Here is a 15,881-nt window from a genome sequence, read left to right on the forward strand (position 1 = left end):
TATATATATATATTTTTTTTTTTGGTGACGCGTTTAAAACACGGTTCCTTCCGCTAATTGTATTCTCAAATGATAAATCAAATTTATTTAGAAATGAAAAGTAATAAGTATGTTCACCTCCGAAACTGCTACTCTAGTATAGTATGGATCGTTGGAATCGAATGCGCAATGTGAAAAAAAAAATTATTGGAAAAAATTTGACAAAACAGCTAATCAAACCCTCACTATCATATAGAAAGGCACATAACATGATTTATGATACTGGTAGGAAATTACTGGAGTAAGTGGTTAAGAAAAAACCACCGGAATTCGGCATCTTGTTTAGAAATGAGGATGACTATCGAAAGTCAGAAGACAGAATGTAGATCCTTTGAGCTCAGCCGCTAATTCACTGAGGTTTCATTGGTTTGATGGCAAAGAATAAGAAAACAAGGATTTAACTGTCTATCACATTACGTAAACATAATAAAATTTAATATTTAATTTAATGATTTGTTTAATTTATGCATTATTTATGTATATTTACCTAATCTTAAAACTGTAATGGAAAAATTATTACTTTATATTACTAAATTTACATCATATTTTGATTGTATTTTCTTTCTGACCTATTTATACAACATAACAAAAATCAGATCCATTATATAAATGACACAACCATATTAAGTTTTTCACTCAAAAATTTAAAAGATAAATATAATTAGTTTAAAAAAAAAATAGAAAAATTCATATTATTTGCTTCAGCACTTTATATATGGACATGAAATCAACAAAAAATAATTGTAAATATGTAGCTAAAAAATTTGATATTTTACTAAATAGGATAAAATAAGAAACCTATCTTTATTTTCATAAATTAAGATGTATTTTCAGATGTAGGTTTGTGAAAATAATCATATTCTGTTCCAGCTACCCTTGCTTCTACTGTTCGTACCATCAGTGTACGCACTCTCAGGAATGCCATGGGAGCTCGAGAGGTTCTTACTCTTCTTGGTAGTTGGTATTTTGACTTCTTCTACGGCCGAATCCTTAGGGTTGGTGATAGGAACTCTGTTCAATGTAACGGTAAGAAAACTTATCTTTATATATACAATATAAACAGTGAATATCATGATCATTTTTACCCGATGATATGATTGTTAATGCCATATTTTATAATTAACTTGTATTTTATTGTAAATAGTATTTAATTAGTATTAATGTTTAATTTAATTGCATTTATTTTTATTTATATTATTTTAAGTGGATTTAGCCATTTGAAAAGAAAAATGTGTATTTATATTTGTGCTGTTATAATTAAGTAATAGAGATAGTTGCTAAGGGTTTATAACCGTTGTTAAGACGTCACCTAGCAACAGACCGACCATCTTCGATTTGAAATCAGTTCCAGCTAATTAGTTGCTATGATAGTTTATAAGCAGCCCTTTCTGCGTTCATAATGTATTATTTGTGGACATTTTTAGTGTCTTTAGTCAATATTAAAATCCGAAACCTGACCTTTTCTGGGTTTCGACTTGAATATAAGTTCCGGCTAATTAGTGGCCATGAGAGTGTGTAATCAGCCCTGGCTGCATTTGGTTGATGTTATTTATTGAAAATTTTTAAGAGTGTTAACCAGCGTACAGTCCGGAACCAGACCTTATCTGAGTTTCTGGCCTTTGAGTGCAATATGAGTTATTACTAATCGGCTCGCATAATTCATAAAAACAACTAGACACTGCCTGCCCTTAATAAGTGTCAGTGTGGCCATCTTGGCTTTTAGATATTTTGACTGTCGATGAGCCATTGCACCAACTTTGGACCAATTTGAAAGTTGCAGCGGTCACCGACCAGTATTTATTTTATATATCTATTGTTTTTTGTTTTTTTTTTTGTTTTTTTGTGAATTATTTTCTTATTGTTTTCAGAACTTATTTACCTAATTTTATTTTATCTAAAAGCCTATTTATTTATTGTTTTATTATACCTCTTTTGTTTATTTTACGTTTAAGTTTTATAAATGTTAGATTAACCAAATAAATATTTATATCCGAAACAGCTAGTTTTCGATATTTTAAAGCTTTCCAACAAAACGTCATAGTCAATTTGAGGTGGCTTTAACAATGATAAATAGATAAATATGCAGATGATTTAGGTTTTTTGGTTTATTACGCATGCTATAAATATTCGACAAAACCATAGGATGTAGAAAAGTAATATACCGTGCACCATGAGCATAATGGATACTGATACTTCTGTACATTTGTCGCGATAAAATATCATACTATAAATTTATCATTGCATAGTGAGAAAACTTGGGCTGGAGTATGACAGTTTAGAAGGTGTCCCACAATTCATATTCATTCCTTGTTCTAGAATTTACAATGGAATAGGATTTAATAGGGGTGGTAACCTATTTATAGCCTCAATTGATATCCTCCCGAATGTCATAAGTATTTAAAAAAAGGATTATTCCTCAAAAAACAAAAACAATTTTTTAGGGTTTTTCATGATTTACAGGTAAATAAATTGGAAAAGCATATAGGGCGATTTTTATATACTTGACATCTTTTATTGTATACTGTGACACCCTGTTTAAGTATATTGTCGGCTACGGGTGCCACCTACTACCACATCCAGTATGGTGCATGCTACTGTTTTGTTGGCGTCTGTTAATGTACAAATTCTTTGTGTGAAGCACAGGAGATACCTCGTTAGAAACCGAACATTCAATTGATGAAATTAATATAAAAAATCACTATGCGACACACCGTTCCGAAGATTTAGCCAGTTGGCAGCACTTGAGTGGTCTTTTGACCATTTCTTACGATATAATTATCGCACTATCTATCATTACGACAGATAGACCATACTTGTGGCGCATTATCTAATCATGCGATATCGTCCGATAAGTTATCGCATGCGAAATCCTAATCTGCCATAGGAGAGCATTTCCATGTGTTCTCTTTCATTAAATGTATTTTAGAAGAAGAATTCATATTAAATGAAGGTTTGATTTGAATGATTAGTCGAGATAAATGCATATTCGAGACAAGTGCATAAATATGTTTTATCGACTTTAGATTTGAGAGAGCTACAGTCTACGGTAATTTGAACTAAATCCATCCTATTTACTTCGAAATGCCATAGATCTCCTCCAACAAAACATTTATGCTCTGAAAATTTATTTACGTACTGGCCCGGTATATACCTGCCATGCACATGCAGTTACCCTGATTTACCTCAATAAAGTTATTACATACACAAATCATTTTATTTTGTTATTTGCATATACTTGAACTAAATTAAACTTCAGAATTATTCGCAAAATTATCCCATTGATATATCACCAGTCAGTATCTATTGGTTTTAAAATCCAAGCTTCTAGTAAATGCTAAAAAAAAATAATTGTCGTAAATATAATATATAAATAATATTTAGAAATTGTTCAGTCTATCTCTGATAACAAATTTAATATAAAATTAACCATCAACTTCTACATTCACACTACCCGTCATGCCAAAATGTTGATTGGCTGGAAATCATGGCGGAATCTGGTTTGACAGGGGCAAGTCTTTCTTTGTTTTTTATTTTTCTATATCCCTTCCAATCCTGAAAGGCAAAATACAAATAAGCAATTAGGATAGTAGGTAAACGCCGTTTATTCATATTAAATCAAAGATCTATGGAAAAGTACACATTGAAATTCCCCCTCTCCCACTCGTGTTAGTCCTGTTGACATTTCTTCTGGTTGTCCTTTTTATTTGTGACACGTTTTTCAATCGAATCATGGATCCTCTTATACAAAAACTCTTTTTTGATTCAGTTTACCAAATTTGCTTTGCCAAATTGACTTCTAAATTTATTTTTCGTGGTTCAGCAAATTAATCCTACGCGGTCGTTTCCGAGGTTAAACAAATGCCAAGGCGGCGTTTACAAAAAAAAAAAAAGAAAAAAATCTCTGCATCGCTTGGCCTTTTAAAATTCCTCCATCAACGCTAACATCAATTTTTAAATGATAAAACAACGAGCAAAATGAATCAACATAAAACCGGTTAGAATTCCGAAGTGAAGAAAAACCGATAATACTCTGTTCAATGCCAAATTTAAATTTAATGAAATAAAATATATAAAAGATATAGCAAAAAACATTAATGTTTCTAAAGAAGAGGAACATAAAATATATTAGTGTTAGAGGTTATTTTTAAAAAGTCCTATGATCTTTTTTTTTCAGATCATACACTCTTTAATTTTATATTTTTATGGATATGAATTATTAATCAAACCACAAGTCGAACTTTTTCTCTTTTTTTATCTCGATTATTAATATAGTATAGCTTCTTTCTAATTTTAATATTTTACGAACCCAAAGAACTTTGGTATTATAGCAAAAACGACCAAAACCGTTGGGCTAATTCCCCCACCAATACATTATATAATTTACTTGAAGTGGAGTTTCCACGGTGACAGCTGTAGCTGGTACTAACATCTTGTAAACTGACATTTACTTTAGTACCAACAGGATTTCCTTGATAGTTGGTAACTATCTGTGCAAGTGCGTTAACTTGGACATGTATCTGTTTTGTGGAACTACAGTTTCATTTTATATAAATAAACCACTCAGAAGGATTCATTAGTATATTTCACTTCTTGTTTGGAATTATATTTTTTTCAATAATTGAATAAAATTAAGAATTAGGGTCAGATAGATTTAGGAAATAATTTTAAAATTAAATCAATTTCATTTCATCCTTACTTTACAAACAAACTACATAAGAGGTATTGAGAATCTAAGTGGACTGTCCCACATTTTTGTGAAAATTGAATTTTAAGTGTCAAAGCATTGCATGTCATGCCGTATGTTGGCTGTATAAACAATTTTCTTAATTTCGAAACCATTCAGAATGTATAGCCAGTTTATAATATTGGACTAATATTATATTCTTTACCGGGTTGTATCTTAATCTTACATTGTATTATCTTTTCATACAATATACATATTATATTCATTCATACTTTGCAGAATGGCTCCATTGTAGGCCCCATGACGTTGACTCCAGTTTTTGGATTCGCCATCTACGGCATCGATTTCTCCAGAGCGATGGGTCCTTTAATGAATCTCTTAGTGAGGACATCCTTCATGAGATCAGCTAGAACTTTACTCTTCCTGGTGGGTTACGGCTTGGGTAGGGAAAGGATGGACTGTTCAATGGAGTCATCCCATTGCATCTTCAACGATCCGCGGGTCTTCATATACTATCTCAACCTGGACCACGTAACTCTCTGGAACGCCATCATAGACCTCTCCATCCACGCTTTTCTTTACAGGTATGTTGTAACGAAATATTTTTAGTGCCTTAAAATATTTTTTATATGTTTATGAATATCGAATGCTGTTATAAGAACATTATATGAAGTAGTCAAGCATTCACATACCGGATGAATAATCCACATAACTTGAAAGGTTGAGCTTATAATATCATACATGAAACTATAGTCGGGGTCTTGATCATTGCTATCACTAAAAGAGCTCTTGTCAGAACTGTTACTGACATCGAAAATATTGGATTTGATTTTCTGATAATGAAGAAACAGAAGGCGGCCATATCTGTCAGTTACCATATGTTACTTCCAACTCGTTATCACTTACCATAACCTAATACCAATATTATTGTTTAAAAAAAAAAGAAAGAAATTTCCAACACATCATTTTAAAAACTGTGAAATCAGCTTAACTCAACTGCTCTAAAGATAATTATGGCGACATTTTTAGCTCAACAAGTGTACCGCGAGATGTTTTTTTCCCCAGTGGCAAAAAAGTTTGAAAACCACTGGCTTACTTCACAGTAGTGCTAAGTATATTTCCACTAACTTTACGGAAAATATAATTAAAACTTTATCTTTTAAGAAAATTGGAACTTTTCAATTAAATTTTGATTAAACAGATTTAGGTATAAAATAAAGGTAGAACCTTTATTGTATTTTTCATAGAGATAGTGAACGTACTTAGGTCCACTAAGAATAAAGCCATCGATGTGTTGTATGTGCTGGATTTTATTTATCAGCGTCCTGTATGAATTATTTTATGCTAACAAAGCTAATAAATCTCACAATTAGTTAAAGAGTACTAACAAATTTTGAAGCAAACATTGCTAATTTTCCCAAGCATCATTAAGTACATTCTTATCATTGATTTATATCCAAATTTGATCTTTACAAAATAAAATAAATCATTTAAGAAACATAATTTTTTTTTTTTGTAAAAGTCGTTTATGAGAGAATTAGTATTTTTTAAGCAGTCAATGGTAAAAAAAAGTTTGGGCTCAAAAAAGTACCGGGTCTAAAGTATCAGATATCATATTCTTATAATAATTACGTATATGACTTTCTGATTTTGAGTTTAAGCAGTCGTTATTGAATTTAAGAAATGGGCAGAGAATCTGCACCCAATCTTTGTCCATTACTTGGACTTCACATTAATAAAAAGTATATTTAAAACTAAAACAATTCTTTATGTGTACAATGATTAACTTTTTTAATTAATGGAGAAAAATAAAAAAAAATAATTAAATCCTCTGGCCAAAAGTATTTGCACACTTTTTGTAATATCACTAATATTCTTTGTTTACTATACATTAATTCTTACACCAGTATTATCTACTCTATCAAATGTTTTCCTACAATGCTAAAGCATCTAGAATTAAATTCTTTAGTCACTGGTTAACTATCATGCCGAAATCTAGTGAATTGAGTTTGGAAACTCGCGAAAGAATTGTTTTGTTGTGGGGTTAACAAATATTATACCTTGATATTGCAGATTTATTAAGTATAAATTTTTCGGTACGTTTCGGTACGTCATAAAGAGGTGTGAGGAACGTGGAACAACTGAAAACAGTGAGCGAAAAGGCCGTCCCAAAAAATTCCAGGATGAGGAAACAGTCTGCTGGTTAGTGACAGAACTATCAGATACTGTCTGAATTCTGAAGACCTGCATGGTAGAGTACCTCCAAAGAAACCTTATATAAATGAAATCAACCGTAAAAAGCGTCTTGCTTTTGCCAGAGAATATTTACGTAAGCCGCTTAGCTTTTGGGAGGATGTCATATTCTCTGATGGAGGCAAGTTCAATTTGTTTGGGTCCGATGGGCTAAAGAGTATTTGGAGGCAGCGTAAGGAAGAATTGAAAAAGCAAAATGTTTCTGTTACAGTAAAACATGGTGGTGGACATGTTATGTTATGGGGTGGGTCTCATACCACAGTGTGAGAATTCTTGTTTCCATTGACGGAATTTTAAATGCTGAGGGTTATGTGAAAATTTTGCGCCACCAGCATGCAAGTGCCGAAAAAATGAATATCCGGGATCGATATGTGTTCCAACAGAACAGAAGCACAGTGTAACCAAAACCAATGTGTGAAGACAGCTGCAAACCTCTCCTCAATCATCTGACATAAATATTATAGAAAATGACACATTTTGGATCAGAATGTGAGAAAGCATCATATCACTGGATAGTACAAGAGCCGGGAAGAAAAAAAGGCAGTTATCACACCCCAAGTTTTGATTACTTCAATAAAAACTATGTATAATTACTAGTCAAAATTGATGAGTCTGCCAAGTATAGGTAAGGGGATTAAAAAATGGCGGTTGTTTCAAAACCTTAAAATAACATATCTTAAAAACTAACAAAAACACTAGAAAATCTAAGAGAACATTATTTAAAGAAGAGTAAATTTGCTGAAATATTAGCCCTAAAAGAGCTATATTGAGAACTATTGGAAAATAAATTCACTAACTACTGATCTTTTAGTACGTCCCATACAACATTTTTATGAAAAGTTAAAAGTTGAAGGAACGCTGTTCCATTCCTTTGGGCACAGAATGATTTTTATTTGCACAAAAATTTTCTAAAATTATTGGTCTATGTCTGCGCAAAGGACGGAGTTTAGCTAGACTCTTAATACTCGTAAACTACATAATAAAATAATATCAGCACTTATTACCATTTTTTTCCTTTTGAATTGCCAATAAATAATTATCCTACTCCCCACCAATATTTAAGTTGAAAGAAAATGTGGACTTTTTACGAAATATAAATTTATATTTATTCTAAAAATAAAAAAAAATCGGAAGTGTGCAAATACTCTTTGCCAAAGGAATTTATATTTTTAAAAATGTTTCTCCATTAATTTAAAAAGTTACTTATTGTATACATATAGAATTGTTTTAGTTTTAAATATAAATTTTATTAATGTAAAGTTCAGTAGATTATTAGTTCCCTTATGACCGATAGTTTTATAAAAACTGGGTTTACAAATACATTTTCCCACCACTGTATATAAACGAGTAGTAGTAACCTCTCGTGAATAAACCAGAAAAAAGACAATATGGCGCCTAAGCAAATCAAAGCCAGTTGGCTGCCGTCTTTTATTTCTTCTTTTGTTTTTACATTCATTTCTTATTTTGGGCCGATGAAGTATATTATTATTTCACTTCCAGTATCTTGCTAAAAAAACTAAATAGTTTAAATGTCAGTTCAAAATATATTTCACGGACTAAATATTGGCAAAAGATAATTTATTGATGAAATTCAAGGCCGAATAAGTTTTGTGGTAGGAAAAAGTTTATGAGACCAGACCTAATAGTTCGTTTACAGTAGAGATTCTTTTTCTCTATGAGAGTTGTAGATATACCCTCACATGGGTAAAGACCTCCGAGAATTCTTGCCAAAAGCTCTCCAAGAGTTGTAATGTTTGTTGAGTTGTAAAGTTGATAACGACTCACCCTCACAGAGATTCGTTTCATTCATTCGAAATGGGTATGAATTTCCTAAGAGTATTATTTAAATGTATTTACTTTCTGGAGAGTGGCGTTGTAACTCTCGGAGAGCTAACTCTCTAGTTAAAGGAAGAACTCTCAGATGCATTTATGCTTGTTAATTTTATTTTTAGTTTGTGCGAGTAGGAAAAATTAAACTACTAGGGACTAGTAGGAAAAATTAAAGAGTTAGAAAACATTTTTTACAAAATCCTTAATAGATTTGAACTTTTAAATGACCTGTTCCAAATGTTAACAATAATTGAGGAGTAATCTATCAAAAGTCATTAAATCCTCTTTCAGGAAATTATTATGAAAAATACTATGGGACGTTTCATGAATATAAGCCAAATTAAAATTTATATGTTATAATTTATGGGTTTTGATTTGTGAACAAATAAAATTGTTTATGATTAGTACATGAATCAACTTTTTTATAATGTGTTCCTTGATTTTATTTTCTATTCCAACAGGATTACATCACTAAAATTACAATTTCATAATTTAAACTGGATACGGGTATTGATTTTTATTCTTAGTAAGCTCTTTGAGTAGAAGATTTTATCAGAATTTTCGCAATTTGAAGTTGGATCCAATTCGCAAACCTCACGCTACCACCTTCTGTCCTTCTCATAGCCACATCCCAGAGTAGTGTGAACGCAATTAAAAATTCATTTAACCTTGAATGAAATCGCCAGCTAGTATAATTGTGGAAAAAAAAATGTAAAAAGCAGCGGATAAACCAGAAATTTATTATTTTTATTTTTGTTACAGGATTGGTTTCTATCTGGTTTTGAAATGGAAGATGAAGAGTTGAGAAATACTGGGGATGAAAATTTTCTTAAATTTAGAGCGATTTATTTAATGGTAAAGTATTCACAATATGATCCGTCCAGCCATCGATTGAATATATTTTAACAATAGAAATATTTCCTTATGAATTTAAATTTATATTTTATTGGACCAACCGGATATGCTACATTAAAGAAGTCTTAGCCATTTTAATACTTAGCGAGTGTCTCTATGTTCACATGACCAATCTTTGCTGCCTAAAGTAACTTCTATCCAAAAAGAGTTTGTGCTTTTTTTCAATTCAAGTACATATACTGTAGTACACGTATATACAGTCCAAAACACTTAAAAAATCCAAAACATGTTTAAAAGACCAATTTTTTTAGTCACTTTTGTCTACTACTCTCTTGACGCAGAAATCACCAGAATAAGACAAATATATTTATTTTCTTCTGAATTACCAAAATAATATTCAGTTGTAGTCAATTGATTACAGGTCTAATACAGACAAAATATCTATTTAAGAAATCAGAGAGCATTAATCTGAAATAAATAAAGAATATATATCTAAATATAATAAGACATTACATATGTTTTGCATTGACATAGATTCCTCATAAATGCGTTAAAATATATTGGAACAGAAAGTAATTAGTTATTTTTTTCAAAGAAATTTTCTCAAGGATGGTTTCTGTAAATCTTGTGTTAATGAGAAGAATTTATTTTTTATATTTTTAGAGGGAAGGGCTAGTTCTGATCTCGTTATAGATCATCATATGTACAAAATTTAAAGTACTATATAAAACTTTAAAGTATTTAACATTTTTTAAATCTAATGTATTTTCTCAAATACATTATATTATATTTATAATTTTATTTTCTGTAAAGTTTAAGGAAACTACAGAAAATTAGATTGTGATAAAAATTTAGTAGGTATTATTAGGTATAAGTAAATCGATTATTTTTTGAGTTGTAAATATTTTTTATTGATATGTGATCTTAGTTATAAATTAAAGTATAAGTTGTAGTTAAATGCAAGTTGTGGTATTCTATAGATGAAGAATAAATGTATGTTTTTTGTAAATCTGTCATCACATGTTTTTATGTAATCCTGTGCCTAATTATCCTAGAACATTTCATTTTACTCATTATCCAAAATTTCTATTTTAATTACATTCTAATTCTGCAAGTGTTTAAAAAGAATTATACATTTTGGAAGTGTGCCAATTTATATTATTGAGTATTTAACTAACAGCATTATAAAGAAATGCTTCAAAGTAATATAAAGACAGGAAATATATTAGGGGTGTGACAGTCAGCAGTAAATGAATCGAAAAGATCTTGGCTTTGGAGTCAACTTGTCCGAAAATAATTTTTTATTCGGAGCTCTATATCTTAAAAAGTAGGAACAACACAAGAAAACCTAAGAGAACGTCATTTAAAGAAGAGCAAATTTGCTAAAATATGAGCACTAATAGAGTTATTTACGTTAAATATTTTTCGAGATATAGCTTTTTAAAAAGCAACGTTTCAGAAAAATGTTGCATGGGACGTACTGAAAGATCAGTTGTTAGTGAATTTATTTTGAAAAATTTATATCTCAAAACCCATTTGACGTACAGATGTCTATTAGCACTCAAATTAAAGCTAGTTTAATGAGCTATAAAGTAGTTTATTATGTTTATCTTCGTAGGAGTAATAGTTTACATGAAATTTGCTAAAATAAATTGATTTATAGTTGTTCGGACAGATTTTCATTTGCCAAATTTATATTCATGTGTGAATATCATAAAAACTACTACCCCTACGAAGATAAGTGTCATAAACTACTTTATAGGTTAAATTTCCTTTATTTTGAGTGTTGGCCGACATATGTGCGTCTTATGGATCTATATATTTTTTCAAAAATCCAACATTTTATACGAACAACTAGAAATTAACATTTTGTGAGCTTATTTTGTCAAATATAAAAACTCCTACTCCTACAAAGATAAACATAACTATTTAACTATTTTGTAGTAAATTTGACTAGCTTTAATTTGAGCCCTGGCAGACATGTGTACGTCCAATGGTTTCTGAAATGAAGTTTTTCATAAATCAAACTTATTGTCCAAACAACTATAAATCAATTTATTTTAGCAAATATCATGAAAACTATTTTTTCTACAAAGGTAAAGGTCAGAAACTTCTTTATAGTCCAATAAACTAGCTTTAATTTGAGTGCTAATAGACATCTGTACGTCACATAGTTCCTGTGATATAGATTTCTCAAAATAAATTAGCTAACTACTAATCTTTCAGTAGATTTTTAAGAAATTTTGCTTTTTAAAAAGCTATATCTCGAGAAATATTGGACGTAAATAGCTCTTTTAGGGCTAATGTTACAGCAAATTTACTCTTCGTTAAATAATGTTTTGAAACAGTTTAAAAAAAAAAAAAATTTTTATTCCCCCTGCCTATACTTGGTAGACTCATCAATTTTGACTAGTAATTATACCTAGTTTTCATTAAAGTAATATTTTTTTTTGCTAGTTATCGTATCAGTATTTTAAATGGTTATAATTTTTTTTCTTTTGTGATAAGAAAAAAGTTTAACCCTGACCTAAGGTGATGTGAGTTTTGTATAACTCATTACATGTTAAGAAAGTATCTAAAGAGTTCTATGCAATAGCAACGTCTAGAGATTTAAAAACAAAATTAAAACTTCTCAGAAATATTTTAAGGAAAGGAGGTGAGATGCCAAGACATTTGAGTTCTGGTCATACTAAAATACGTTTCGTATAGCTAATGCCATGCAGAAAACGCTTTAATGAGTTCGATACAACAGCAACACCCAGAGATTTGAAATAAATAAATAAAACTTCATTCAAACTTTCCCGTCAGTGCACTCTAACCAAATATTAACTAAGTAGCATTTGATTGTCGTTCGTTGACTAAGTTTTGCTTAGTATATACGTCCCTTTATATAATGGTCCAGTTGAATTGAGTTTTGAGAATGCACTTTTATTTATAATAATGTCTATTTTAAACTATTCCTTATTCTCTACTAGCATTTGTCTTACGACTAGCATTTTAACATACTTTGTAGAGTCCATCAACTTGAATCCTTATAAGTTCTACTCTTATGTCTAGACCAGTGGTTCCCGGCCTTTTTATTTTGGTGGCAGGACCCTTTCAGTAGAAATAGGAAAATGGCGGAATCCTTTGGGTAGGGTTTGAACAATAGCGAAACCCCTATTATCATTTGATACAAAAAATGTAATCCATATTTTTAACAAATCCTAAGAAATGATAAGATGGCAAAGTGATGGGTTGACGTGGAAAGATTCATTCCTGAATTATTTCGGTGAACCGAAGTGTTTCGTGGAACTCCGTTTGGTAACTACTAGTCTAAAGTAGAAGAATGAAAGGAGGAAGTGAAAAATAGGATTTTGGAGTCATATCGTTATAAACAGCACAGGAACTAGCTGATAAACAGACATTTGTTGAAACTACTAGATATGAACCAAAGTTTTAAGATCAAAAACAGAGTTGATAAAGGGAGCGTCCCTTTCCAAGCATCTGGTCATATGTATTTAACTGTCCTTTGATTAATAGAAAATATTTTAATTATTAATAAATATAAATATCAATAGTAGGCTATAAAAACCTCTTAACTTTAGATAACAAGAATTCATGAGGTTTTAATAGTCTACCTTAGATATATAGAAGGAAGTGCTGTATTTAATAAGCAAGGCTGCCTAACTTAACAATTTGATATAATACTGATCAATCCTATTATATTATAATGTCATCAAACTAGAGAATACATTCATATAGGGGAGATAACATACCTTGCTCTCCTTCAAAGCAAAAGAGATTGGCAACGTCGCAGGTGGTTCGTCTTACTCTTCTTCCATGCCCCTGGAGTCCATAATGAGGCCCGTCATATTGGCTTCACTTCTCATTGCAGCTTTACCCCTGTACTATATTTCTTCTTGCCGGTCTCAGTCCAATGTTTTCATCCTAAAAACCTGTATTAAGTGGTTGTTTGGATAATCCAAGTATAGTACATAGTGACACACTGGCTAACCCGTAACTTTAAAAAAAAATACGTCACTATTTTTTAATGAATTACTTCACCGAGGTGTCGACGAGCAGAAAACACGGATAGTAAAAAAATTGCGAAACGAAATAGTTAAAAAAGAATGTAAGGAAAACATTAAAAAATACAATATTTTCACAGTCGAACAGTAAGATAGGCAGCATCTACAGCAATATCTCCAACAATGACCACTACCATATGTACCAGCAGTTTTTAGATGAAAGGTTACACACAGGTTAGTAATTAAGTATAATTAGTGATATAGCAATCACACATATCTATAGCAAATCAAGATAAATAAATTTTGCACAGACCTGTGGTACCCGGTACATTCTTAGCAGTATCTCGTTCCAGCTAGTCATGGTGGTAACTTTTAACAGTTCAATTAATTAGATTAGTTTTCCGATCATAATTCGGCTTAAATGGTCCTGTGATCTCTCAATCATTAGAACGTATTAAGATACGAACAATGTACGAAGGTAAGCAGTAATATTCACAATATTTAAAGATTCTTATATATTTTTTTCTATACCGATACGTGAAATAGCTCTACAGATCAATGAGAGGCAGAAAGGAAAATACGGATGGTGCGGGTATACTCCTGAAAGTCTACAGAACTTCAGGTTACCAAAATGGGCTTTGGCTTTCTGCTGTAGTGCTGCATTCGTGCAAGGTGAGAAGTAGCTGAGACCTATCTAGAAGAAAGACGCTATACATTTTTAAATAATGTTTTATTATTTGAATCACTTATTTATTATGTAAATAATAAACAACAAAATATCTGGTGCATCTACTCACCCGACTTTCCTTAGCGATTTAAGTTCAGAGTTCAATACAAAAGGTGTTAACTATGTCTACACTAATGACAATTTACTTCTATTTCGTCTGTTGGGCGCTACAGTCCTTGTGGAGGCCCAGGTCCTCTGTCACCATTCTTTCCCATCCCTCGCGGTCTCCAGCGAGACTCCTCTAATTTTCAACTCCCATTCCTCTCAAATCATCCAGCCACCGGCGCCTGGGTCTGCCTCTTTTCCTTTTTCCTTCTGGTGCACCTTTTAGCATCCTTTTAGACATCCTATAGGGCTCCATCCTGTCTACATATCCCAACCACCTTAGCCTGCTCTTCTTAATAGCACAGAGGATATCAGGCTCTCCATACAATTCCTTTATTTCGTCATTGCTTCTGATTCTCCACCTGTGCTCCTCTTTAACGGCTCCAAAGATCTTTCTTATGACTCTCCTCTCCCAAACCAGTAGAGCTCTTCTATATTCCTTGGTTAGAGTCCATGTCTCACTACCATACATTACCACTGGCCTAATTATTGTTTTGTACAACAAAAGCTTTGCTTTCCTGGAAAGACTTTTGTATCGGAGAGCTTTTTGCAGGGCATAGAAACATCTGGTTCCTGCTACCATTCTGCCCTTATTTTCTACTTCTAAATTATTGTTCTCCGTCACAACTTCTTCTAGGTACTTGAAAGTACTGCAGCTGTGAAACATGTTTTCCCCACATCCACAATACCTCTTCTCTCCCCGGTCTGTCTAGAGGTTTTCATATATTTCGTCTTTTCACTATTTATATTAAGTCCTAAATCTTGAGCTGCTCTCTTGAATTCTTCTACTGCATCGCCCAGTGTTGTTTTGGTTCTCCCAGTGATGACTACATCATTCGCATAAGCCATGTGTTGTGTGAGCCTATTGTAAATGGTGCCACTCGGGTTTCTCCTTATTTTTCTAATGGCAACTTCTAGGGCGAGGTTGAACAGTACTGGTGATAATGGGTCTCCTTGTCTTAAGCCACTGTTAACCCTAAAGCTATTATAGATGCCCCCTTGAGTTTCACCTTGCAACTAGTCCTTTCCAAGGTCATCTTTGTTAATCTTATCAACTTGCTAGATATTCCCAGTGACTGCAATGCCTTTAATAATTTCCCTGTCTACACTATCATAAGCTTGTCGGAAGTCAATAAAGAGGTGGTGTAAGTCAACATTGTACTCATACGTTTTCTCGAGCACTTGTCTGATCGAGAACAGATGGTCTGTTATTGACCATCCTGGGCGGAAACTGCTCTGGTACTCACCCAGCAGTTGTTCGCTCCTTTCCACCATCCTCCTACAAATTGCTACCGACAAGATCTTGTAAACTGTAGGCAGGAGCGCTATACCTCTGTAATTTTAACATTTTAGTTTATTCCCTTTCTTAATATATATA

At 31.9% G+C, this 15,881-nt stretch overlaps 2 protein-coding genes across 5 annotated transcripts in view; both read left to right on the plus strand.

Annotated features, from left to right (window-relative positions):
* LOC106688305 (ATP-binding cassette sub-family G member 1) overlaps positions 1–10,677 on the plus strand; it is a 78,301-nt gene extending 67,624 nt beyond the window's left edge. For both annotated transcript variants that reach the window (XM_014432696.3, XM_014432697.3), the window contains exons 10-12: positions 910–1,065; positions 5,003–5,307; positions 9,569–10,677. In XM_014432696.3, coding sequence (XP_014288182.1) covers positions 910–1,065; positions 5,003–5,307; positions 9,569–9,611 — 504 coding nt within the window. In that variant the 3' untranslated portion in view covers positions 9,612–10,677. The remainder of the gene's footprint in view (positions 1–909; positions 1,066–5,002; positions 5,308–9,568) is intronic.
* Positions 10,678–13,823: 3,146 nt separating this feature from the next.
* Positions 13,824–15,881, plus strand: part of LOC106688306 (solute carrier organic anion transporter family member 4A1) — a gene marked incomplete at its 3' end in the record, with an annotated part of 15,341 nt that continues 13,283 nt past the window's right edge. For 2 of the 3 annotated variants that reach the window (XM_067047481.1, XM_067047482.1), the window contains 2 exon segments: positions 13,824–14,149; positions 14,218–14,343. In XM_067047481.1, the coding sequence (XP_066903582.1) occupies positions 14,140–14,149; positions 14,218–14,343 (136 nt within the window). 3 annotated transcript variants of the gene reach the window in all.

The sequence above is a fragment of the Halyomorpha halys genome, unplaced genomic scaffold, assembly GCF_000696795.3.
Source record: "Halyomorpha halys isolate HHAL.00 unplaced genomic scaffold, Hhal_1.1 Scaffold1102.1, whole genome shotgun sequence".
Taxonomy (NCBI): domain Eukaryota; kingdom Metazoa; phylum Arthropoda; class Insecta; order Hemiptera; family Pentatomidae; genus Halyomorpha; species Halyomorpha halys.